A 24,889-nucleotide genomic window follows, 5' to 3' on the forward strand; every position below is an offset into this window, starting at 1 on the left:
GGATATGAGGTGTTGGGTACTTCGTCATAGTTGATTTAGGAGTGCATCTTAAGTGACATTTTATGCAAAAAGTTATTATGGGTGATATCCATGTTACACAAATTCACAATTTCATTGGTCAATATTTGATGAGCAATATTTAACCCAACAATAGATATAAATTTATAATTACTTTTTAAAACATATATATATATATATATATATATATAATTCATATGTGTAGTTGTATAAATTATATGGTATATAAATTCTTAATATAGTAAAATATACAATATAACTTTAATTTAAAATATAATGTATAAAAGAATAGAAAATTTGCTTACAATTATATTATAGAAAGTATCTTATTTTGAAAATATAACATTGTTAAATTACATTTAAATCTAACAATGCAAATGTTATATTTTTCTTAAAAAATTATGTCATTAATCAGATAAATGTCTATATCGTATTATTTACAAGTACATATAAATATATAATATAATATTATCTTTCTTTAGTAGTAAAACTGTTTTCCCTAAATTTTTTTATTTCCATGTTTCTTTTCAAGAATGATGTTCATTTTAAATATCTATGTCTGATTTTCTAGTTAAATTTTTCATATTGTACCTCATATATTCTTATTTTATAAAATATATATTCTCTTTAACTTACCACACATTAATAGATTCCCATAATTTGTTTCCATATGTATTGATATTATACAATAATAAGGGTGTGTATTCAAACTATTATTGTAAGTGATTTGAGTTTTTGTGAGATTTTATATGACTTTCGGAAAGTTCATATGATTAAAATCATTTCAAATCTCATCTCAAACAATGAGATTTGAATTTATGTAGTTTTAGCTAAGGAAATCTTCTCAAATCCTTCAAAATCATTTAAAATCAAATCCAATAACATTAGATTTTAAAGTAAAATTTTAAATCATTAGTTAAATAACACTATATTTCATTAGACTTTAAAATTCATGACTGAATAAAATAAGATTTATAAATTTTATACAAATCATATTTAAAATTCTACTTTGAATAGACCCTCCCAAGAATTTGGTTGTAATTTTGGGTCTTCAAACTCATCAAAATGGGTTGGTTAGTGGAAGCTCTTGTTGCTTCAATATTATTGTCTTTGTGTTTTGCAATAACAGAGTCAGCTCCAGAATCTGCTCTCATTACCAAGCTTCCTGGTTTCAACGGCAGCTTTCCATCTAAACACTATGCCGGGTAACTAAAATCTAATCTAAGCTCCTATCATAAAGTTTGATTACATATTTTCTTCAAAATAGTGTTTTAATAATCTTTTATGTCTTATGAACTTTTTTATGTGTGATCTAAGGTATGTGGCAATAGATAAAGAGGGTAGTAAGAATCTATGGTATTACTTTGTGGAATCAGAGAGAAATGCTTCAATAGATCCAGTTGTGCTTTGGTTTAATGGTGGTCCAGGTTGTTCTAGTATGGATGGATTTGTCTATGAGCATGGTAAGCTTTATCTAGCTTCTTCTCTTGTTGTCGAAAGGGGGTCTCATCTACCGCGCTTTTATCGCTCAAACTATACAATAATCGCGCACTTGAGGTCTAAGTGTGGTTTCAATGCTATTGCAGGTCCATTCAATTTCGAACAAACAAAGACAAACAAACATCTTCTACATCTAAATCCTTATAGTTGGTCTAAGGTGGAAAACAAAAAGAAAAAACAACATTGCCTTATTTATGAGAATGTTTTAACGTTTGCTCTAACGTTTTAAGAATGTGTTCTTTCTTTTTGTTAGGTGTCCAACATCATATATCTTGACTCTCCAGTTGGTGTGGGATTCTCTTACTCAAAGAACAAGTCTGATTACATAACTAATGATACGAAAACCGCGTCTGATTCTTACACATTCCTTCTCAAGGTGAAATAAGATTGTGATAGATTTGTTTGGAAAGCTTTCCTTTGTGTTGTGTGAGATTCAAGAAACTAACTATTGCCTCCACTGTTTAATAGTGGTTTAAGATGTTTCCAGAGTTTCAGTCAAATCCGTTCTATATCTCAGGAGAATCATATGCTGGTATCTATGTGCCAACTCTTGCTTCTAAAGTTGTCAAAGGTCAGAATTATCTCATTTTTTTATATATAAAAACATTATCTTAACACATTTTGATATGTTTCCAAATTTTCTCATCATTTTCTTGATTTTGTAGAAAATAAAAAAGCAATGAGAACAAACAAAACAAGTAAGAAAAATCAGAATGTTTTTTTTGGTATGAAAAAGGAGACAAGGTCTCCTAAAATGTACTCAAAACAAACAAAAAAATTACACCCGAATAGTCCGTGAAATCGAAGTCCCACACATATCCTCTAACAAAATCGAATTAAGCTCACTCGGGCATCCAACCAAAGAAAGAAACCCCAGCGCTAAAGAAAACGCATAGTTCGCTAATCCATCCGCCAGACGATTAGCTTCTCTATACACATGAGTAACCCGGACTAGCCAGTCCCTTGATATAAAGCCTTGGCACAAACGTATCAGGAACGCCAATGGATGAGCATCACTCACCCCTGACTGCAAAAAACCCACCACCAGAACGGAATCCACCTCCAACACCACACGTCTAAACCCTCCGTCCCATGCAATAAGTAACCCATAATACACACCCCACAACTCCGCCATTGGTGCCGAGCATATGCCAATGTTAAGTGAGAAACCACCTCGCCAACTCCCTATCTCATCTCTAATTACACCTCCCGCCGCTGCTTGACCCGGGTTACCACGCGAGGCACCATCCGTATTAACCGTAACCCATCCCTCAGCCGGAAGCTTCCATGCTATCTGCCGCTCCACTCTCTCCCCTGCCGAAAAGTCTCCTCCGAGGCAAGCCTGAGCTCGAACGACCTCCGCTGCCATAGTCTTAACAAATTGCACCCTATCCCGACAATGACCTTGTTGTCCAAACACATTCATACACCGCCATTTCCACCCCCACCAAACTGCCATAGAAAACAGCACGTCCCAGTCCTCACTTCCCAACACATTTTTCTTACATAAATTCGTATACACCCACTCGAGTATCGACCCCTTGAAAAACCGGTCATGATCTCTTCTCGGAACCAGCCTTTTCCATAGCCCTTTCATCGCAGGGCAGTCCCGCAAAACATGAATTATAGACTCTGTGGCTAACTTACACACTTGACATACATCCGAATCACCCATGTGTCGTCTCTTCCTTTCCTCATTCGTTAGGATGACTTGGTGTCCAACCTGCCATAAGAACACACGAACCCTTTCGGGAACCTTAGCCTTCCAAATTCTGTCAAAAAATCTAGCCATATTCGGCCCTTCCACATTATCCCCGCTAAGTAGAGCATAAGCCGATCGAACCGTAAATGCACCATTCTCATTCCCCGACCAGGACAAGTGGTCCACTAGCCCCGGAACACCCTTCAGCACAACCGCATAAAGACGTTGTTTAATATTCTCCGGGAGAAGATCACCAATACTTGTCATATTCCATCCAAAACCCTCGATCCAATACTCATGAGCCTTCATCCGTAACACCATTTCTGAGATCCCCCTCGAAGCCCAACTCACTAGTGGCTTTTCCAACAACCATCGATCGGTCCAAAAACAAATCGATCTCCCGTCTCCTGGTACCCAACCAAAACCCCTTATCACCACATCTCGCAACCCAACCCCGATACTTCTCCACGTTGAAGACCAGGTACTCTTGGGGACCAACCAAGCTGGGTCATGAATTGCTCCCAACTTATATTTACTCCTTAAAATCTTTGCCCAAAGACTCGCATTCCCATTTAACAACCTCCACCCCACCTTTGAAAGAAGAGCTTTATTCATATCCCGTGATTTTCTTAACCCGAGACCTCCTTCATGCTTCGGCTTGCAGACCTTGTTCCAAGAAATCAGATGAACTCTCTTCTTTTCCGGTACACTACCCCAAAGAAAACCCCGAGAAAGCTTATCCAATGACTCCAAGACTGACGCGGGAAGCATAATTGTACTCATCGTATGAACCGGTAACGAAGATAAAACCGACTTAGTAAGCGTAATACGTCCCGCCAAACTCAACACTCGACTCTTCCACCCCGCCAGCCGAGCGGATACCCTTTCAAGTACCTCCCCAAAAGTCTCCTTGTTGATCCTCTTGTGTAAAACTGGCATTCCCAAATATTTCCCAAGCTCCCTCGTAGCTCCAATACCACTCTCTTGGCTAATCAATCTCTCCTTTTCTCGGCTTACATTAGAAGAGAAAAAGATCTTTGATTTTTCAAGACTTATTTTCTGACCCGACGCCATACAAAACTGCTCTAGAAGACGCCTAATCACTTGAACTTGCTCCACAGAAGCCTCAGCAAACAATATAATGTCATCCGCAAAGAAAATGTGAGACAAACTAGGCCCTCCTCTAGATAACTTGATCGATTTCCATTCTCCACGACCAACTGCCCCATCAATCATATGACACAATCGTTCAAGGCATAAGACAAATAAATACGGTGAGAGGGGATCCCCTTGCCTTAACCCTCTCGCCGGAGTAAACGACTTTGTAACCTCCCCATTTAACAAAAAACTCATCGATGGGTTGGAAACACACTCCATTATTCGCCGCCTCCACTCTAAAGTCAACCCCACTGCTTCCAAAGTTTCCTCCAAAAAATCCCAACGGATCCGATCATAAGCCTTTTCAAGATCCAATTTTAGCAACATCCAACCCTTCCGGCCCTTCTTCCGTCGCATAGAGTGGACCGCCTCCTGAACCACCACTATATTATCGATGCTCAATCTCCCGGGAATGAAGCTCGACTGTGCGGGTCCAACCAACTTAGATATCACGGTCTTGAGTCGCAGCACCATCATTTTTGTAATGACTTTAAAAAGTACATTACATAAGCTCACGGGGCGATACTGATTTATACGCTCCGGTTTAGAAACCTTTGCTAATAAAACAATTAGAGCATCGTTTGCAGCCGCCGGTAACACACCTGTCTCGAAAAAATTCAAAACAAACCGTATAACTGAACTCGCAACCACATCCCAACACTGTTGGTAGAACACAGGTTGGAATCCATCTGGGCCTGGCGCTTTAAACTTTCCCATACTTTTAACAGCAACCTTCACCTCCTCAGCTGTAAACCGTCTAGACAACCCAGCTAACTCCGCTCCCGTAAGCCCGGGAAAGCCACACAAAGGTAAACAAGGTCGCTCGCGGCTAACATCCTCCAGCGAATAAAGCCTTCGGTAATACTCCACCACTAACTCCTCTAACTCCTCTTTGTCCGAGACCCATCTATCTTCATTGTCTTTAAGCATCTCAATACGGTTCCGCTTCCTCCGTATCACCGTAGATGTATGGAAAAAGGCCATGTATAGATGTATGAATTTTTCCCGAGATTTTTGAAACCAGAGCACCTCCTCCTGTTCCAACAAAGTATCAAAGCTAAGGCGCAATTGTTCTTCCTTCTCTAACAACTCATCTGATGGACCAACTTGCATCAATTCCTGCACCTCTCTTATTTCTCCAACTAGCTTCTCTTTACGCGTATTAATATCACCAAACACCTCCTTGTTCCATTTACGTAAAGTTCGCTGTAATCCTCTTAATGCTTCCGGGGTCGTCAACGATGGGTCCCAAGAAGCTATCAACAACTCTTTAAAGCTCTCATGAGTTAACCAAGCTGCTTCAAAGCGAAATGGTCGCCGTCGCGGGTCCCACCTAGTAGTTGGACACAACTGCAAATAAAGCGGAGCATGATCCGAGGAGAGAAATGGAAGATGTGATACCACAGCTTCTTGCCACTTCAACCGTGCATGTGCACAACATAGTACCCGATCCAACCTTTTAGCCACATAAGTACTCTCCAGTCTTCCCCGTTTCCATGTAAATTGTCCACCTTTAAACCCCATATCTATTAAGGATAGACCATTTATCCATTCCCCAAATGATAGCGAATCCGACGAGAGCCTCCCATTTCCACCCGTTCGTCTAACCGGATGATTGTATTAAAATCCCCTCCTACAATTACCGGCTCCACTAGACCTTCCATAACTTCTTTAAGTTTCCCCAACAGCCCACTCCTTCTACTTACTGTCGGAGCTGCATATACAACAATCAAATTAACACAATCTTCCCCAGTTCCAACCCGCGCATGAATGAACTGATTCGAAGACTCCACAACCACCACTTGCCCAACTCGCGATCGCCAAAGGAGCCATAAACCACCACTCTGTCCAGCCGCATCAACTCTATAGGAGTTATCAAATCCCAACCTTTGACATATCCTTCCTGCTCTCTCCCCCTCTGCATGAGTCTCAAATAAGGCTAGAATATCTGTATCAAACTTCTTTAGCAAGTAACGAACTGATCTTCGAAAATTGGGTTTATTCGCCCCCCGGCAATTCCATAAGATGCAATTCATGATAATTGTCTTTAAACAGTTTAGAACAGCCGGGGCAACCCGTCATTGGGCTGGCAACACGGGCACCAACGCCATCGGGTTCTCCTGCAACCCCAATGGTACATTCTCTCCGCTTTTATTCTCCACATACGTTTGTAGAACACTCGTTATACACGGCCCGCTATCCATCGTTGTAGCCACTGCACTAACCGGATTCATTTCCACAGACTCCATACGAGGACGTTTGCCAGGAGACAACCAGTCCTTCGCACCATTCGTCTGTCCAAACACTAACCCTCTCATGGGCTTGTTTTGTTTAAAACCTTTATTCTTCGGCCCAATTCCTTTCCAGCCTTTAAGCCCATTACTCCTCTTTACTTCTCCACCTCCTCGATGCCCACCTTGAATACGAGCCACCATCCCAAACGGGCTCCCCTCTTTTCCTTGTTCACCACCAGATATCGTAGGAATATTCGAAACTCCCTCATTTTCCTTATTCCCATCACCACTTCCCATTCTCCCCCTAGCCAAATCTTCCGTACTTTCCTCATTCAACCCACTGAATCTTATTCGAAACGGCAAGTTTCTCATTCTCCGTGATACTCGCAATCTTGCTCACATTCCTTTCTTGTCTCTCCGTCACTGCACCTACCGCCACACTTTCCTTTGCCATCTGCGTCCCCGATCTCCGGCTAGTCCTCCGCACCTCTGTGAATCCATCGCTCCCTCCCCCTCCACTTGGAACAACAGGAGACATCTCTTGGACACTCACTTGAGCCAACCTCTCCGCCATCCGTGAAGGACAAGTATTCACCAAATGTCCATACAGACCGCAAGACGAACAGATGTTACTCAACCCTTCGTAAGATACGAAATAGCGATCCCCATTCACCATCACTGACCCTTTCAATGGTTGCGTCAAGTCCACCTCCACACATATCCGGGCAAACCGAGCCCTTTCAAAACGAAAAGTAGTTAAGTCAACCCTTAATGGCTTACCCAGACCTTCCGCTATTCCCATCAATATTGCTTTGTGATAAAACAATACCGGTAACTTAGACACCCTCACCCACACCGGCGTAGTCCTAATCTCATCATGTTGGGGATCAAACGATGGTGACCAAGCCTGCACCATAAGCACACTCCCAAACAATCTCCAGGGTCCCCCAGTCATCACCGCCATATAATCCGCCTCGTTGTCAAAGCGCACCATGAAAAACTGTCGAGGTAAATCAAGAACCGACATCCCTCCCGTTGGTTTCCATAACTCCCTTAACCTTTTGCTCAACGCCGCTATGGGAACATGTCGATCCAACACTTTCACAAGCATACAATTCTTCCACAGGCTCCTCATCACCGATACCACTTCCTGACCAACCGTAATCACTGGTTCCCCATGCTTTCCATCCGGGAACTCCAACCTCATCCGTGCAGTCACAAACTCATCCGATAATACTTTCTCCGGACACGGAACTCCCCCAGCACCACTGCCCTGCACCTTGTCCACCCACAAAGGACGCACCACCGTCTCCTCCCCCGGCGGCCGCCCCACATCCTCCATACTCGCATCCTGAACCCTACCGTCACCCAAAACCCTAGTTTCGCTCATAGAGAAAATTTCAACTTTTTTATGCTTATGTTCGGTCGCCTCTTTTATTATCGGTAGAAAAATCAGAATGTGGCAAAGCCGATCATCAACTTAAAGGTACTAACCCATGATACTTAAGGATATATTTCAGATTTAAAGTTTATTATGGTTTTGGAGTTAAAGAAGAACCATTAAGTATATTAAGGATACTAATTAATGTACATTCATATATTCGAATCTTAATTTGAGATATATTTTTGTGTATAGGGATATTTGGTGGGTAATGGAGTTGCTGATGAAGTGTTTGATGGTAATGCTCTTGTTCCCTTCACACATGGGATGGGACTCATCTCTGATGAACTCTATGAGGTTAGGTCTTGTTGGTTAATTTTTCATAATCCTCGCTTTAATTGTCCCTCGTTACTCTATGTTCCTCTAATGTGTAATATGAAATGGCAGGAAACTAAATTAGTGTGCAAAGGAAAGTACTATTCTGATTACGAAGATGAAAGTAGTGAATGTAGTAAGAAGCTTACAAAAGTGAAAGATACTGTGAGGCCATTGAATGTATATAACATCCTAGAACCGTGCTACCACGGAACATCTGATCTATCCGCTTTAGATATCGGATCTCTGCCTAAGAGTCTCCTTACGTTAGGCAAAACAGAAAGGCCAATGGCCGTGAGGAAAAGAATGTTTGGTCGTGCGTGGCCTCTAGGTGCCATTTTGCGTCCAGGCATTGTACCTAGTTGGTCTCAACTCCTCGCTAGCTCTGGTGTTCCTTGCATTGTAAGTATATATTAAACCACATTGTACATCTAATTCCTCTTATAGTTTTTTTCTAAATTTGGATTATGTGATGCATTTTGATCTCATACATTTTGATCTATATGCAGAACGATGTAGTTGCGACCAAATGGTTGAACGATCCAACTGTAAGGAAAGCGGTTCATGCTAAAGAGGTCTATATCCAAGTTCATCTCTATATCTAATTTTTGCAATAAGTTGATGGATAAGGATTTGACATATTAGATTTTGTTTTTTTCGCGATATAGGAAAGCGAGATTGGAGGCTGGCACTTATGCTCAGACAAACTCGAATATTCGCACGACACTGGTAGCATGATTGAACACCATAGAAACCTAACTCTTAATGGCATTCGTGCTCTCATTTACAGGTGCATTGAAGGGTAAACTAATAGTAGTAAAACCAATGAAAAATATAAAAACATAGTAACAAGTTTAGTTTCTTGTTTACAGCGGAGATCATGATATGTGTGTACCATATACTGGCTCTGAAGCATGGACTAAGGCAATGGGATACAAAGTAGTTGATGAATGGAGACCATGGACTTCAAATAACCAAGTCGCCGGGTAATTTGGTTTTGTTTTGGTATAACTTATCTTTCTATCAATTGGATTCTCAAAACTCATTGTTTGTACAATTTGGCTATGGTAGATTTACACAAGGGTATGCGAACAATCTCACATTTATAACCATCAAAGTAAGGATCACTCATTTTTTTTTCATATTGAAATGTTGAAAACATTGTGTTGTGTTTACTTATTTTGTGTGTGTTTGAATATTTTTTGGTTGTAGGGTGCAGGACATACCGTTCCAGAATACAAACCGCGTGAGGCTTTGGACTTCTATAGCCGTTTCCTAGCAGGAGAAAAGATTTAGATTAAAAACTTTCATGTTCATTAACAAAACTAATATATCTATTACATAAAAAATTATGTTATTCCTTGATAAAAAAAAACTTCAAATTTTGTAATGATATTTATATAAATGTGAAGGATTCTAGTTCTTATAGCTAAAACAAACATATTTTTTTCGAAAAGAAAAAAAAAATCATATGGTGTTTTGTATTAAAATTAAACCAATTTTTTTTTTGTTTTTTTTTTCCTTGAAAACAAATTTGAATCCGATACCTATCCGAACTGAAAAGTAAAAACTCGAACAGATAATAAGCTCTTTTATCTGAATTATCCAAATAAGAAAAAACCTGTAATGAAACCCAGATGCTCAAACCTATTCAAAAATATTACTCTCTCTGTTTTATATAGATAATTTTTTAAAATTATGCACGAATCATTTAGTTTTGTTTATATTTTGACGAAAATATTTTTTAATAGTTATTTTAACATATTTTAACAAATAACAAAAATAATATGTATGATATAAATTGTTAGAATCAATAAAATATTAAAATCAAGAAATTTATCTATTTAAAAAAAAAAATTATAAGCCTAGAAAATCACCGGAGGGAGTAATAGTAAACCATAACCGTTGAACCGGTATGGAAAAAACCGAACCGAAATGTAGATTGAAACCACGGGGTTTATTGGAAAATCTCGTTAACATATTGAAATCGTCTCCTCAAATCAAATCCCGGTGCTGCTAAAAGAATGCAAAGGCGCTTCCTTTCGTCAATCTCCGGCACCGCCGGAAATAGTAAAACCCTAAATCAAGGAAGATGGAGTGTGAAGCAAGTGAAAAAATCTAACTTTCATGTAACCCTCGATGAGATTCGTACTTCCATTGAGTCATCAGACTTCATAGCTCTCTCACTACAAAACACCGGCTCATACGCCGCCGCGTGGCACCGTGTCTCCGCCATTGATACGCCGCAAACTAGCTACTTGAAAGCTAAATACGCCGCCGAACGTTACCAGATTTTTCAGTTCGCTCTCTGCCCTTTCTCTCTTCAAGGCTCCAAACTCACTGTTCATCCGTATGAGTCTTTAATCTCTATCTCTCTCTGTTCTCAAGTTTCTTCCTTTTTGCCATATTGATTGATTAGGGTTAATGGGTTTTTGTAGATATAACTTTCATTTGTTTCCTCGGGATGAATTGAAGTGTGGGATGCCTTCTTATAGCTTCTCTTGTCAAGCTTCACGTTTAACATCAATGGCTAGAGAAGGGTTTGATTTCAACACCTGCATCTATGAAGGTTTATTATTGCTGCTCTATCTATTAGTAACCTCTCGTTCGTTTCTTTTTAGGAGTGTGGTCTCTTAATTGTTAGTTTGATTGATTCATTTCTACAGGAATCTCATACTTGTCTAGAGCACAAGAGTCTGCGTCGAAGTATCTCTCGGGGAATCCGATATTAGCTAATCCTATCACTGTATCTTCTTCTCCAGCTAGTGTAGCTGATACTGTCTTTGTTGGAAGGATTAGATCACGTGTCAAGAATTGGAGACAATCTTGTATAGACTCGGGCTCAAAGACTGGAGATGGTGTAATAGCTAGTGTTAGACAATTTCATATGAATCTCTTTTTGCTCTGAGTTTTCAAGTTTTTTCAAGTAATGTGTCTGTTTGTTTAATTTCAGATGATTTAGTGAGCTCTCTGAGAAGACTGGTACTAGGGAGTGAGCAGTATGGTTCAAGGCTGTGTTTGACTATTGATGTTTGCAGTGAGCGTCAAGTGCAACTCATTCTAGAGGTAGATAAGCTTAGTTTATAGTTGGAACTGTCAATGCAGTCTGTATATTGATGGCTAGTTTGATAAATTTCTTAATATGCTTCTGAATTTGTCACTCCAGATGTTGACTGAGTTCTCTGAAGATGTTGTCCCTCTACTCGTTGCTTCGAAGAGCAGAGGAACACAAGCAGTTCGTACTGTCTTTATGAGTTCGAAGGAAGACAAGGATCTTTTTAAGGTAGGGAGATTATTTTGGATATTCCTTAGCTGGAAATGATTGATAATGATGGTGATTGGTGAAGGTCTCTTTAATAAAATGTGTCTGTATTTATGTTCTTGGACAGAGGGAGATTCAAGATCTTGAAAACAAAGAAAACAGGCGAGTTCGTGGCTTCCGGGAAGTGATCGATTTGATTTCTTCTTCACAAAAACCTGTCATTTCACAGAATTATCTTAGTGGTAATCACAAATTTCTCCTCCTTAGTTTGCATGTAAATTAGCTTCTTCCATAGATGTAATCTTATGCTCAATTTGTTTCAGATCTTACTTCCATTCATGCCAAATTCCTGGGTCCTCTACCTGCAAATGTGGATGACTTCAGCAGTTCACTGAGCTCCGCATTTCCCAATGTTGTGGATCTCAGTCAGTTCATGAAAGAAATTAGTCCTTTAAGTAATATAAGTAATCTACCTGCAGCTATGTCCTCTTTGAATCGGTTCTTTGCACCTGTGGATGTGGAAGTCGCAAATCAAGGTCAGAGTTCTCTTTCGAAGATGTTGATTTCTGAGTTCACACTTGAGTTTGGCTATTGGTGTGAATGGATATTGACCTTTATTGGCTTCTCTTACTAGGCTGTCCGGTCAAATTAAGCGAGAACTACCAGAGTCACGGGCAGAATGCTGTGATGATATCTCAGCTTTTTGCAAAACTGTCTGCCATACAGAAATCAGATCTATCAACTGTCCAATCAAATGAAGATTCCCAAGATTTGGCTTCTGATGAACACACAAGCTTTGTCATCTCTAAAAACACAGGCAATGAGAATGTTAAAGTCTGGTCAAAGAATAGCCGGAGAGTAAGCTCTGAGAACTTGGTGTTCATATGGGGATTTGCGAAAAAATTGACAGCTGCAAAGCTGAAGAACTTTCTACAAAAGTCACACCCCGTCTTTACGCAAGAGTTTGATGTTAAGTACTTAGACAGGAGCTGTGCAATTGTGGTATTTTGGGAGTCAGGTCCTTCAGAAACTTTCCTCAGTGCTGTTAACAATGAAGAGCAACTTAGTGGTTCTTTAAGAGAGATGGTTGCTGAAGGGTTAAGAGCAGCAGGCTACGAGACTTACAAGAGAGCTTGTAGATTAGGCTTTTGGGAGGCTGACTTAGCGGAATCTTTAGACAAAACATTGGACTCTTCAGATACAGAACATGATTCTGACACCAAACCATCAGAGATTAATTGGTCAAACGATTTAGCTATCAATTTTGATGAGCTATGAATAGTTTCTTCTAGTCATCAAAAAACCAATGTATACCCAAATTGAGAACACTAATGCATTTTTGTTCTTCCATGAGTTATTTCTCTATGATTCTTTAGTTAAATGGCAAGAAGAGTTGTGTTATCTTCTACTTTATGTTGATCAATCAAGATAGGTGAACCAAATTACCAAACCGTAACCAATTGTACTAAACCGGAAAATTGATTTGGCCAAGACGTGACAGGTTAAATCCGGTTAACGTAATCCGGTTTACAAACCTGTAATTGTTGTGCGAGAACCCATTTAGCTTTCAGGCTAGGCGGCAGAGGTAGTTAACACCGTCGGTGAGACGAAATGGGGTTTCTAACGGCGGCTAGGGTTTCGACGTCGGCTTCAATGCTTCTACGACGTAAATGTCGTCAGCTAGGGTTCTTAGTCTCCTCCTCGCCGTATTTTTCCAGCTTGGATTCTACGAATCGCTCTCTCAGGTACTAACTAGTCTTCCATCAAAGGATTTGAGCTCGAGGTTTTGATTTCGAGACACTTATGCTAAGATTTTGCTTAAAGTTCATGTGAATTCAAGTTTTTTGATTGATCAACACTATGAAATTGGATTCGAATTGAGTTTTGGAGTCAGAATTGTTAGAATCTGTGCATATGGTTTCTAGTTAGGGTTGATTTGATTGATCATAAGAGATTAAAGTTTAGTTGCACAGAGATTAACTTATAATGTAGTAGCTCTGGTAATGTTTTGTGCAAGGTTATGCATAAGGAGTCTCTTAATGGACCAATGTGGAACGCTTGCTTCTTAAGATCATCTTGGTTTCATTCGAATCCAGTTCGTGAGACCGGTGATTGCGTGAGCAAATCTGATGATAGTTTGAGTCAAGACGGAGTAGGTTCGATAAAACTGAAGAGGAAAAAGCTGAAAGGTAAGCGGGCGGTTGTGCGGTGGCTAAAGTTGTTCCGGTGGAAGAAAAAGAAAGAGTTTGAAAGAATGACTGCTGAAGAGAAGATACTTAACAAGCTAAGAAAGGTTAGCTAGTAGAGAAAATTGCATCTTGTTACTGATGTTAGATCGACGAATGTGTAATGTTAACTCTTATGTTTGTGTTTGTGTCTCTGCAGGCGCGAAAGAAAGAGGAACGCCTTATGGAGACGATGCAGAAACTGGAACCTTCAGAGTCAGCGGAAACGACACATGACCCTGAGATATTGACACCTGAGGAGCATTTTTATTATCTGAAAATGGGTTTGAAGTGCAAGAACTATGTTCCAGTTGGGAGACGCGGAATATACCAAGGAGTGATCCTCAACATGCATCTTCACTGGAAGAAGCATCAGACGTTACAGGTTGTGATCAAAACGTTTACACCTGATGAAGTGAAGGAGATTGCTGTTGAGCTAGCGAGGTTGACTGGAGGGATTGTGCTTGACGTTCACGAAGGCAACACGATAATTATGTACAGAGGGAAGAACTATGTCCAGCCTCCAACTGAAATCATGTCGCCGAGGATTACTCTCCCGAGGAAAAAGGCTTTGGACAAATCCAAATGCCGGGATGCGCTTCGTGCGGTTAGAAAGTATATTCCGAGGCTTGAACAAGAGCTCCAATTGCTTCAAGCACAAGCTGAAACAAATCAAGAATACCCGAATGTCAAGGACGATGATACTCAAGAGAGTTCAGAAGCATTGAAGAAGATTATAGAAAGAAGCCAAGAGTGTTTGGATGATGAGCAAGAAGAAGAAGAAGAAGACGCAGGATCAGAACTAGCAACAGATTCAGACCTCTCAGATATTTTCGAGACCGATTCAGAATTAGAAGACGAGAAATCAGAGCGGCCGCTTTTTCTCGAAGAGTTTGAGAAATTCCCAGCGATAAACAACAACAGAGAAGACGAAGACTTTGGGGATCCGGAGAAGGCTAAATCAGAAGGTGAGGAGAATGATGATAAGTCCCCAAACTTTGATGAAGTAGATAAGATGTTTCTTCGGGCTGCTTCGCTTTTAAAGAAGAAAAGACGATGAATTATCACTTGATTTTGCTCATGTGTTTAACAAAGTGACAAGTATATCATCTTTTTTAACATGCTCAAAGCTTTATTAATACTGTGATAGCATGTGGTTAGGAGAAGTATGTTTTGCTTCAACCTTAAAGCTTTTGTGTAAAAAGTAAAAGGTCCAAAGTAAGGTTTATTTTCTTGTCATTTCGAGTTCACACAAAAGGAGATGAATTGTAAATCATCATCTTGGTATAGCAAACAAGTGGTTTGAAGTTTGAATCAATCTTATCCCCCTAGAATGATTTGTTGTCTCTGTAATTACAATCAAAATTGTATTACACAAACCTAATCATAGGTTTTAACTAGTTAAGGTAGATTTAAACTAGTTTAAGTTTGAACTAAGAGAGCTTAATGGAGCAAACTTCAAAAGAAGTTACTCCTCCAAAAATAGGAGTATGCCGTTGGGCGTGGAGAGGACACGGTATTCTTTAGTAAAAGGCGAAAGAATAGTTCGCTTTGTGCTCACCACACGGCTCCATGAGTTGAGAAACTAAGTACCAAATGAGTTTTTATATGTGAATCCTTCGACGACTAGTTTTGGTTTTGTTCGATGTGGGACTAATTTTTTTATATTTGACAGGGCCAAACTCTTCACGTAATGGGCCGTTCCCGTGAGACCTATGTTCGTAGTTCATATTTAAAACTCACTTTCTGATTTATATTTTTTATTCACTCTCTTTTATTTTTATTAAAAGATACCTTTGTTAATTCTCTTAAATACCACTAAAGTCGGTATTTTTTGAAAAAATTACCATATGAAATTTATTTTCCAAAAATATCATTAAAATGCAATATTATTTTTCTAAAAATATCATGACAAAACTAAAATTAAAATTTTTAACATTCAGAACTAATTTCTAAAACCTAAATACTAAATTACAAAAACTATACCTTCAATGTATATTGTCAACCCAAAATTAAAAAAAATTCTACATCTTAAAAATTCAAATTTTTATGTTTATGGCATTTTTGGAAAAATAAAAATTTGTGTTATTTTTGGAACAAAAACTTAAATTGTGAAATCCAAATATATTTCTCTTGTTTTTTGGTTCTTAGAAATAAGCCATATCAACAAATATCAGTATAATATTTAAAATAACGAACTTATAAATGTTAAATGTATATTTCTCATTTCTCATTGTACATCTTTCTCCTATTGATTTTAAATGATATTTTGATATAAAAATTAAATCAGCGCAAAACCCTATTTAGATATGTCAATCGGGCTGGCCCGGCCCGGTCCGACCTAAAACCCGTAAAGCCATCATCTATTTGAGTCCGACCCGAAAAATATCCGAGTCCCTATTATTTTAAGAAGGAAGTGGACTAGTTTGTTAAAAGCAGTTGACAAAATCTTCACTATAATATTTGGGTGTATATATATATATATATGCACTACTAGGGTGAGAATGTGAAGAGACCCCAATATTATTATTTCCTTGTAATCCGGACGAATAAAATTCTCCTTTCCTCCTTATCAGAAAGACTCAATGGATCCCGACGTGGTGGAGATCGCTTCTCCTTCGACTGCTTCGGGTTCAAGAACTTGGAAAAACACAAAGGTTCGATCATTTTTGTTCTTTTGGCTTTGATGATCTTTTTTATTCTATTATGAAGTTGGAAATAGAGTAAGGTTGAAAACTTTTGTTTATTATGAAATATTTAAGAGAGTGAAAAAAATAGATTAGGGTTAGGAATGTTTTTAGGGTTTCATCAAAGGCTTTTGGTGCTTTAATAATTAGGGTTTATGTTTTGAATTAGGGTTTATGAAGGATAATCTTGAATTTTGTTTTGTTTGCTCACGTTTACTATGCTTCTACTGATTTCTCTTTACCATTGGATTGATACGTTTTTTTTTTTGTTCTAGATAAGTCATATTGATTGTGTTCAGACAGTTTCAGTTTCGTATCAACTGATATGTTTTAGATTATGTGAAATCATTAAATCTTACATATAGATTTTGTGTTTGTGTTCTTTTTGTGTCAATGTTCTCTGTTTTAATTTGTTTATTACTCGTAATTGATTGTATAACGTTTGATGCTTTATCTTAGGCTGCAACTACTCCTGAAGTAATTGATGTGGAAGAATACGAATTCCGCAATGGTGGTTTTCTTAAAAACAACAATAACAATGTTGTCGATAAGAAGAACAAAGGAAAGGCTATACAATATGATGATCATCATAACTCATTTAGTCATCATCTAGCTAATGGAGCTGTGCCGATGGATCTTGAAGACTACGCAATGTTTCAAGCCATGTTAAATTCTCAGGATATTCCAACTGATGTAGAAGTAGTGATGACTCCTGATGTAGTGATGGTTCCATCTCCTCCTCCTTCGAGACCTTATAAATTTGATAATGCTGATGCTAGCTCTTCTTCTCGCCCTCTAGTGGCTCCTGAGGTTGTTTCTTCAGCTCAGGCTAAGTTTCTCCGGGACTTTAAAAGATTTCACACTGTTGATGACTTCTCGGATCATCACTATGCTTCCCAGAGTAATGCTTCAAAGCAGGTGATGATCATCTCCGAGTTTGTTTCTTTAATCTTTCTTTGATAGCTAAACTTTAAGCAACTACCTTTGTTTTTATCTTGTTCAGCACGCAAAGGATTGGGCGAAAAGGGTTCAATCAGATTGGAAGATTCTTGAGAATGATTTGCCAGGTTTGTGTATACTACTAATACAGTTCAATGCTTGCAACTCATAGTTTATAACTATTTTCATTCTTTTGGCAATCAGAAACTATATTTGTCCGAGCATGTGAATCAAGAATGGATCTATTGAGAGCTGTAATTATTGGAGCCGAGGGAACTCCTTACCATGACGGTCTTTTCTTTTTCGACATTAAGTTCTCGGATACATATCCTTTCGCACCACCGGTATGTCTTTTGGAACTTTCTTGATATGTACGTTATGTTAGTATGACTCTGTAAATTTCAATTTAGTTTGTTTACAGGAAGTTCATTACCATGCCGGTGGGCTTAGTATCAACCCGAATCTATATGAATGTGGTCACGTATGCTTAAGTCTTCTCGGTACCTGGGATGGTGACGCGAGGGAGAGTTGGATCCCAAACGAGTCCACAATCTTACAGCTTCTTGTCTCAATCCAAGCACTCATCTTGAATCAAAAACCATACTTTAACGAACCTGGCTACGAGACGACAGAGGGGACTCAAGAAGGGGAGGCTCAGTCTGAAACTTACAGTGAGGAAGTATTCATATCATCGTTAAAGACGATGGTTTATAGTATGAGAAAACCACTTGAGGTAAATCATTCAAACACTCAGCTGTTTCTTGAAAAACCTCATTGATCTTGCAAAAACAATTTGAAGTTAATTTTTTTTGGTTGTGATGAATTAATTTGCAGCACTTTGAAGAGTTTGTTCGTAGCCATTACTTCGTGCGGGCTCACGACATTGTGAAGTCGTGTAATGCTTATAAAGATGGGGCACCTGTTGGATGGATGGTTCAAGAAACTAGCAAGAGCGGCTCCAAGAGGTTTAGAGTCGATTTAGGATGTTATATGAAGACAGTGGTGGATGAATTCGTTAAATTAGGAGTCAAGGAGCTTTAAGAAACCATTGGCTAAGAGAAATGTTAACACAGAGAGTTCAAAGAGTAAGAGAACCAACATCAAGCTGAGCCAAATCCACCATTGTTTCATGTTTTTAGTCATCTCGAATTAAGAAGGAACATAAAATAGTCTTTGTTTTTTCAGCAAAACATAAATTTCTCATGGTCTCTATAATTCTCGGACAATCAAAATTGTATTACACAACATAATCCTAGGATCGAACTACTAATAAGCAAAACAAGTGGTTTGAACCAAACTTATCCGATTTAGAAGGATTTGTTTTGAAGTAAAACAACAGTTTCCCATGGTCTCTGTAATTTTCAGACAAGCAAAATTTTATTACACAATTTAATCATAGGATCGAAGCTGTAAAAGTTTGAACTAAGAGAGCTTAATGGAGCAAACTTCAGAAGAAGTTACTCCTCCAAAAATAGGTGTATGCCATTGGGCGTGGAGAGCACACGGTATTCTTTAGTAAAAGGCGAAAGATTAGTTCGCTTTGAGCTCACCACACGGCTCCATGAGTTCAGAAGCTAAGCACCGAATGAGTTATTTATATGTGAATCCTTCGACGACTAGTTTTGGTTTTGTTCGATGTGGGACAAATATTTTATATATGACAGTGCAAAACTCTTCACTTAGTAGGCCTTTTCTATTTCATATTAAACTCCCTTTCTGAGTTATATCATTTATTTACTCTCTTTTTCTTAACAGATTGGCTTAATTAAGAGACTACCAATAAGGATGGTGTTACTCGTTTACTATTTTTTTTTTCTTAGCAACTTCGATGAAAGATACGAGAGTAAAATAATATTTTTCATCGAAAGAAGGTAGCATTTGAACCGAATCATGACGTAAAAATAAATTTTGAATTTTAGTGTAGTCAGCCTAAAAAATTCGATGACTAGTGTTATCTCAAAATTAGATAAAATCATCCAATTTCCTTTGATAAGAACCGGTTAAAAGCGTTTGACCTATTTTATCTTATTAGAATATATTAAAATATGTAATTATCCAATTTTACTATATTTCTTATATTTATTGATGGATGATATTTTCTTTTTAATATCTTTGGTTCTTAGGAAATATTCTATACGATGAAATCCTTCCAAGGACTCGACACTCTAAGATGGTGAAAAGATATTCCCTAGGTTCAACATACGGTAAAGCTACAAAGAACAAGGATGGTGGAGCGAATGGTCGCACAAGAGCTCCGGAAGACCACAAGAGCTCTGGAAGTCTATTGATTTACCGAACTTAAATCTCTTATATATGACACACTAAGACAAATTCAATGGTGACAATGAGAATCACTCTCGACAAAAACCCTGGATATGACATACCAAGACGGATCATGCATTGATCAACAGATAGTACACACCATTAACCAAACCAGTGGATATTACACACCATTGACGAAAAATGATAAACTCTCAAAAAGTTCCAAAAATATCAAAAAAACTTATTCTTATTATTCATGAGATAACCTCATTATATAGAGAGAAAATACATCAAAAACAACCATAATAATAACTCAACATGCAGAGCATCTAGGGAGATTAAATTCAAACTCTAAAGTGCATGTAAGAGAGAGAAATCGAAAGAATTAAATGATGTTTTGTTATGGACGAAAATTGATCTTCCTTCCTTCTTTTTGGGCTGAATCCACTTAATTGGGATTTTCTCATGGACCAAGATTGTAGAACAACTTGGTTTGTAACTCAATTCATTCTGGCCCGTTTGAAATCTTTCGTTGAATGGACGCATATATAAATTAGGTAAATTGGAGAACACCTGATTTGTAAAATCAATAACTCATTCGTCTCAACTCCGTTTTTACTTGATTCTCCTTTGAGGAGTTCTGTAGTTGAGCTGAGCATCTTCTCCAAGTCATTTCGTGCATAGATTCCTCGTGGCTGAGAATATACGCTTTGAACAATGGCGACATGTTTTGAAGGTTCCTATGATCATATCACCATATCAACAAACATCAATACAATATTTTAATTTAGTAACAAACTTATAAATGTGAAATACATTTTTCATTGTAAATAATTTTAAATTGTAAACCATTACTTTATTGATTTTAAATGATATTTTTTTTTTGTTCTTAATATTTTTGATCTACAAGCATATTAAAAGTTTTAGAATTAAAGTCCTAAATTAATTAACATCTAGAAAAACTGCTGACCAAAATAGTAAATGTATATAGTCACTTCATTTATAAAATAGGAAAATTATTAAAACAAGATATAGAACTAATATTTTTACTTCTTAGGAAGGAAGTGGACTAATTGTTTACAAAAGTGTTAAAAGCAGTTGACAAGTCTTCACTATAATATTCGGGTGAGAATGTGAAGAGACCCAATCTTTATTTATTCCTTAATCCCTTCTTTCCTGTAATCTCCGGACGAATAAAGAATCAATGGATCATTACCAAAAAAACAAAGAATCAATGGATCTCGCTTCTGGTTCGAGGACTCGGAGAAACTCATCAAAGGTTCGATTTTTTATGTTTAACAGTTGGATCAGACTGCATGTGTTGGTACTTGTTCGTTAGATTTGTAGTCTCACTAGGCGATTTTTTCGCCCACTTAATCCCATTTTTGTATCTTAGCTATTATGAAGTTGGAAATGGAGTAAGGTAGAAAACTTTTTATCAAAAATGTTTAGAGTGAAAAATAGATTAGGGTTGAAGATGTGTTTAGGGTTTCATCAATGGGTTTTGGTGTTTTAGGGTTTATGTTCTGAATTCGGGTTTATAAGTGTTTTTAGGGTTTATGTTCTGAATTCGGGTTTATGAGTGTTTTTAGGGTTATGTCTTGAATTTTGTTTTGTTTACTCATGTTTACTATGCTTCTACTGTTTCTCTTTACCTTCGGATTGATATGTTTTTTTATTTATTTGTTCTTGATAAGTCTTATTATTAGTCATATTGATTGTGTTCATACAGTTTCGTATGAACTGATATGTTTTAAATGATGTGAAATCAATATCTTACATATAGATTGTGTGTTCGGTTTTTTTTTTTCGTGTCAATGTTCTAAGTTGTAATTTGTTTATTGTAGTTGATTGTATAACGTTTGCTGCTTTATCTTGTCGTCGTAGGCTGCAACTTCTCCTGAAGTAATTGATGTGGAAGAATACGAAATCCGCAATGGTGGTTTTCTTAAAAATAACAACAATAATGTCTTCGATAAGAAGAACAAAGGAAAGGCTATAAAAGAAGAAGATGTCTCCTTTTATGATCATTTTTACTCATTTAGTCATCTAGCTAATGAAGTTGTGCCGATGGAGCTTGAAGACTACGCAATGTTTCAAGCCATTCTAAATTCTCAGGATATTCCAACTGATGTAGAAGTGGTGATGATGCCTAGTGGAGCACAGATGACTCCTGATTTAGTGATGGTTCCATCTCCTCCTCCTTTGAGACCCTCTAAATTTGATGCTTCTGCTAGCTCTTCTCGCCCTCTAGTGGCGGTGCCTGAGGTTATTTCTTCACCTCAGATTAAGTTTCTGCGGGATTTTAAAAGATTCGACACTGTTGATGATTTCTCGGATCATCTATATGCTTCCTATGCTTCAAACCAGGTGAATCGATCGAGGATTAAATTTTATCATCTCCGAGTTTGTTTCTTTAATCTTTCTTTGATATTTAAACTTTAAGCTGCCTCTCTCTTTTATCTTGTTCAGCATACAAAGGGTTGGTCGAAAAAGATTCAATCAGAATGGAAGATTCTTGAGAATGATTTGCCAGGTTAGTAAAGTCCAATGCTTGCAACATATCTAATAACTATATGTTCTTATTTATTTTCAATTTCTTTGCAATCAGAAACTATATTTGTCCGAGCCTGTGAATCAAGAATGAACCTATTAAGAGCTGTAATTATTGGACCCGAGGGAACTCCTTACCATGACGGTCTTTTCTTTTTCGATATTCAGTTCTCAAATTCCTATCCTTCAGTGCCACCAGTATGTCTCACTTTCTTGATATATAAGTTATGTTATTATTCGTTTTCTTGGTAACCTTTACGACTCTGTAAATTTTCTGACAGAAAGTTCAATACCATTCCGGTGGGCATCGAATCAACCCGAATCTGTACTGTAATGGTTACGTATGCTTGAGTCTTCTCGGTACCTGGGCTGGTACCGCGAGGGAGAGTTGGATCCCAACAGAGTCGACAATCTTACAGCTTCTTGTCTCAATCCAAGCACTCATCTTGAATCAAAAACCATACTTTAATGAACCTGGCTTTGCACCGACCATGGGGACTCAATCAGGCGAGGCTCGTTCGGAAACTTACAGTGAGGAAGTATTCATACTGTCGTTAAAGACGATGGTTAACAGTATGAGAAAACCACCCAAGGTAATAACTTGTCAAAACACTTTAGCTGATTTTTCTTGCAAAAACATTTTGGGGGTTAAAACTGTTTGGTTGTGATGAATGCGCAGCATTTTGAAGAGTTTGTTCGTAGTCATTACTTCGTGCGGGCTCACGACATTGTGAAGGCGTGTAATGCTTATAAAGATGGAGCACCTGTTGGATGGATGGGTAAAGAAACTAGCAAGAGCGGCTCCAAGAAGTTTAGAGTCGATTTAGGATGTTATATGAAGACAGTGGTGGATGAATTCGTTAAATTAGGAGTCAAGGAGCTTTAAGAAACCATTGGCTAAGAGAAATGTTAACACAGAGAGTGCAAAGAGTAAGAGAACCAATTCATCAAGCTGAGCCAAATCCACCATTCTTTCATGTTTTTAGTCATCTCGAATTAAGATCAGGGCATGAATATTCTGTGTTTTTTAAATAAAATTTAAGACTTTAAATTTTAAATTATTTAATATATGAATTAATTTGGCTTTTGTTAGTTAATACTTAATACTACTCAATAGTCATTTAGCGGAATCAATATTTTTGTGAATGAAATTTTGTAATGTTTTATAAGTTAAAAATTATTATAAAATATATGATATTTAAGCTTTTAAAATTTATGTATTGATAGATAAAATGCTAAAACTATAATTTGAGCTAAAATATCTTAAATGAAAATTCTTTGATTTTTATGGAATATATTGATATATATATATATATATATATATATATATAAATTGTTTGAGTACTTTTATTAAAACAACATGATCATCAGTTAGAACATTCACAACGGCAGTCTCACTAAATCTGTAGATAATATTGAAAGGGAAGATAATAAAAAGGAAGAAAGATAGAGTAGAACCCTTGTTTTAAAAATTGCTAGGCATTAGTCGTCAGGCGGCCGAGATGGGCCTAGCGCTTAGCAAAAAAATCGGAAATTAAACAAGGAGTAATCGTGGACTAATTTTAGGGTTATTTTATTGAATAAACAGAGAGTAGAACCGATTCTCATTTAAAAACCCATGAAAATTTCTCTAGAGACTCTTCTCACGTGGCTAAATCTGTTTGGTTTATATTTTTCTTTAGAATTTTTATTTTAAAATAACAATTAAATTAAATTAAAGTATTGTTGAGAAACTCATGTCAGTCCCTACTTTATGCTCATGCTCTTAAAACCATCTCCAGATTCAGTTCAAGTCCAAGAAATTTCTCATCCCATAAACATAAGACTTTGACCCAAATTTTTCATTTCATTTTGGGAAGGATTCAAAACGTGATACATTATCAATAGGACAATACTTTACTATTAGAGTATTATGGAATATGTATACTTCACAAAGAAAACTACTTTATGATTAGATCTTTATTCACACATACGACAGTGCACCGTAATATATATATATATTAAAAAAATATTGTAAGTAAATAATAACTAATATGTATTTATTTTTAATTTATGTTTATTTGCTTTTAAAAACATTTACTTATTTCCGTCTTCATCGTTTTAAATTTGTAATATTTATATAAATCTTAAGTTATACATTTACTATATACAGAAAAAATGTTAAATTTTAAAAATGCAGAACTAGTTTCTACTTATAAGTGTGCAATTTCTTTACGTAAATCACTAATTATTTCCATCTTTCCTTTTTTTTTTAAATTTACGTAAAATGTGTTAAACCCACAAAACATTTTTCTTTTCAACGACAAAAACAAAATTGGTAAGTGGAAAATTTATCGATGGAGACAAAATTACATTATGATATTGCCATATTGGACCCCTTCATTAAGTTTGATGCCTACTAGATTTCTTCTTCACAATCAAATCATTCCACACTTACCATTCCACACTTCATTGACTAAACAAACAACAACACCTCTTTGGTCATCTTCCGTAAATACTCTTTTTGGTTCTCTCTATTTAACCACCAACATCATCTTCTTCACCTACCAAGACAATGCTATGTATAGAAATTGTTCCCGACAGAGTTATTTTA

General features: G+C 37.3%; 5 protein-coding genes and 2 non-coding genes across 9 annotated transcripts; 5 read left to right on the plus strand and 2 right to left on the minus strand.

Annotated features, from left to right (window-relative positions):
* The first annotated feature begins 1,083 nt into the window (after nucleotides 1-1,083).
* On the plus strand, nucleotides 1,084-9,693 carry LOC17891748 (serine carboxypeptidase-like 21). Its single transcript, XM_023785620.1, has 14 exons — nucleotides 1,084-1,223; nucleotides 1,336-1,481; nucleotides 1,605-1,675; nucleotides 1,772-1,894; nucleotides 1,987-2,089; nucleotides 2,184-2,225; nucleotides 8,064-8,098; nucleotides 8,249-8,350; nucleotides 8,441-8,770; nucleotides 8,878-8,943; nucleotides 9,037-9,158; nucleotides 9,241-9,354; nucleotides 9,440-9,485; nucleotides 9,581-9,693. The coding sequence occupies exons 1-14, from the start codon at nucleotides 1,084-1,086 to the stop codon at nucleotides 9,662-9,664; spliced, it is 1,524 nt and encodes a 507-aa protein (XP_023641388.1). The 3' UTR covers nucleotides 9,665-9,693.
* A 685-nt stretch (nucleotides 9,694-10,378) lies between these two features.
* On the plus strand, nucleotides 10,379-12,987 carry LOC17893679 (poly(A)-specific ribonuclease PARN-like). Its single transcript, XM_006299192.2, has 8 exons — nucleotides 10,379-10,718; nucleotides 10,807-10,937; nucleotides 11,035-11,226; nucleotides 11,322-11,434; nucleotides 11,535-11,651; nucleotides 11,758-11,872; nucleotides 11,954-12,166; nucleotides 12,265-12,987. Exons 1-8 carry the CDS (start codon nucleotides 10,393-10,395, stop codon nucleotides 12,906-12,908), a joined length of 1,851 nt encoding a protein of 616 aa, XP_006299254.1. The 5' UTR covers nucleotides 10,379-10,392; the 3' UTR covers nucleotides 12,909-12,987.
* A 226-nt stretch (nucleotides 12,988-13,213) lies between these two features.
* On the plus strand, nucleotides 13,214-15,094 carry LOC17891310 (uncharacterized CRM domain-containing protein At3g25440, chloroplastic). 3 transcript variants are annotated; one of them, XM_023786113.1, is made up of 3 exons: nucleotides 13,214-13,375; nucleotides 13,623-13,923; nucleotides 14,016-15,094. In XM_023786113.1, exons 1-3 carry the CDS (start codon nucleotides 13,242-13,244, stop codon nucleotides 14,913-14,915), a joined length of 1,335 nt encoding a protein of 444 aa, XP_023641881.1. In that variant the 5' UTR covers nucleotides 13,214-13,241; the 3' UTR covers nucleotides 14,916-15,094. The 3 variants fall into 3 exon arrangements, with proteins under 3 accessions (XP_023641881.1, XP_006297679.1, XP_023641882.1); XM_006297617.2 differs by having other exon boundaries at nucleotides 13,626-13,923; XM_023786114.1 differs by having other exon boundaries at nucleotides 13,648-13,923.
* A 214-nt stretch (nucleotides 15,095-15,308) lies between these two features.
* On the minus strand, nucleotides 15,309-15,425 carry LOC111831748. Its single transcript, XR_002834884.1, has one exon. It is a non-coding gene; the product is annotated as a U5 spliceosomal RNA (small nuclear RNA).
* A 1,015-nt stretch (nucleotides 15,426-16,440) lies between these two features.
* On the plus strand, nucleotides 16,441-18,547 carry LOC17891486 (probable ubiquitin-conjugating enzyme E2 26). Its single transcript, XM_023786864.1, has 6 exons — nucleotides 16,441-16,512; nucleotides 17,002-17,460; nucleotides 17,546-17,609; nucleotides 17,686-17,825; nucleotides 17,903-18,214; nucleotides 18,316-18,547. The coding sequence occupies exons 1-6, from the start codon at nucleotides 16,441-16,443 to the stop codon at nucleotides 18,520-18,522; spliced, it is 1,254 nt and encodes a 417-aa protein (XP_023642632.1). The 3' UTR covers nucleotides 18,523-18,547.
* Nucleotides 18,548-18,923: 376 nt separating this feature from the next.
* Nucleotides 18,924-19,040, minus strand: LOC111831749. The gene has a single exon (XR_002834885.1). It is a non-coding gene; the product is annotated as a U5 spliceosomal RNA (small nuclear RNA).
* Nucleotides 19,041-20,884: 1,844 nt separating this feature from the next.
* Nucleotides 20,885-23,298, plus strand: LOC17891818 (putative ubiquitin-conjugating enzyme E2 38). Its single transcript, XM_006299244.2, has 6 exons — nucleotides 20,885-21,022; nucleotides 21,631-22,113; nucleotides 22,216-22,279; nucleotides 22,355-22,494; nucleotides 22,578-22,889; nucleotides 22,976-23,298. Exons 1-6 carry the CDS (start codon nucleotides 20,948-20,950, stop codon nucleotides 23,180-23,182), a joined length of 1,281 nt encoding a protein of 426 aa, XP_006299306.2. The 5' UTR covers nucleotides 20,885-20,947; the 3' UTR covers nucleotides 23,183-23,298.
* The last annotated feature ends 1,591 nt before the right edge of the window (nucleotides 23,299-24,889 follow it).

The sequence above is a fragment of the Capsella rubella genome, unplaced genomic scaffold (assembly GCF_000375325.1).
Source record: "Capsella rubella cultivar Monte Gargano unplaced genomic scaffold, Caprub1_0 scaffold_3, whole genome shotgun sequence".
Classification (NCBI taxonomy): Eukaryota; Viridiplantae; Streptophyta; class Magnoliopsida; order Brassicales; family Brassicaceae; genus Capsella; species Capsella rubella.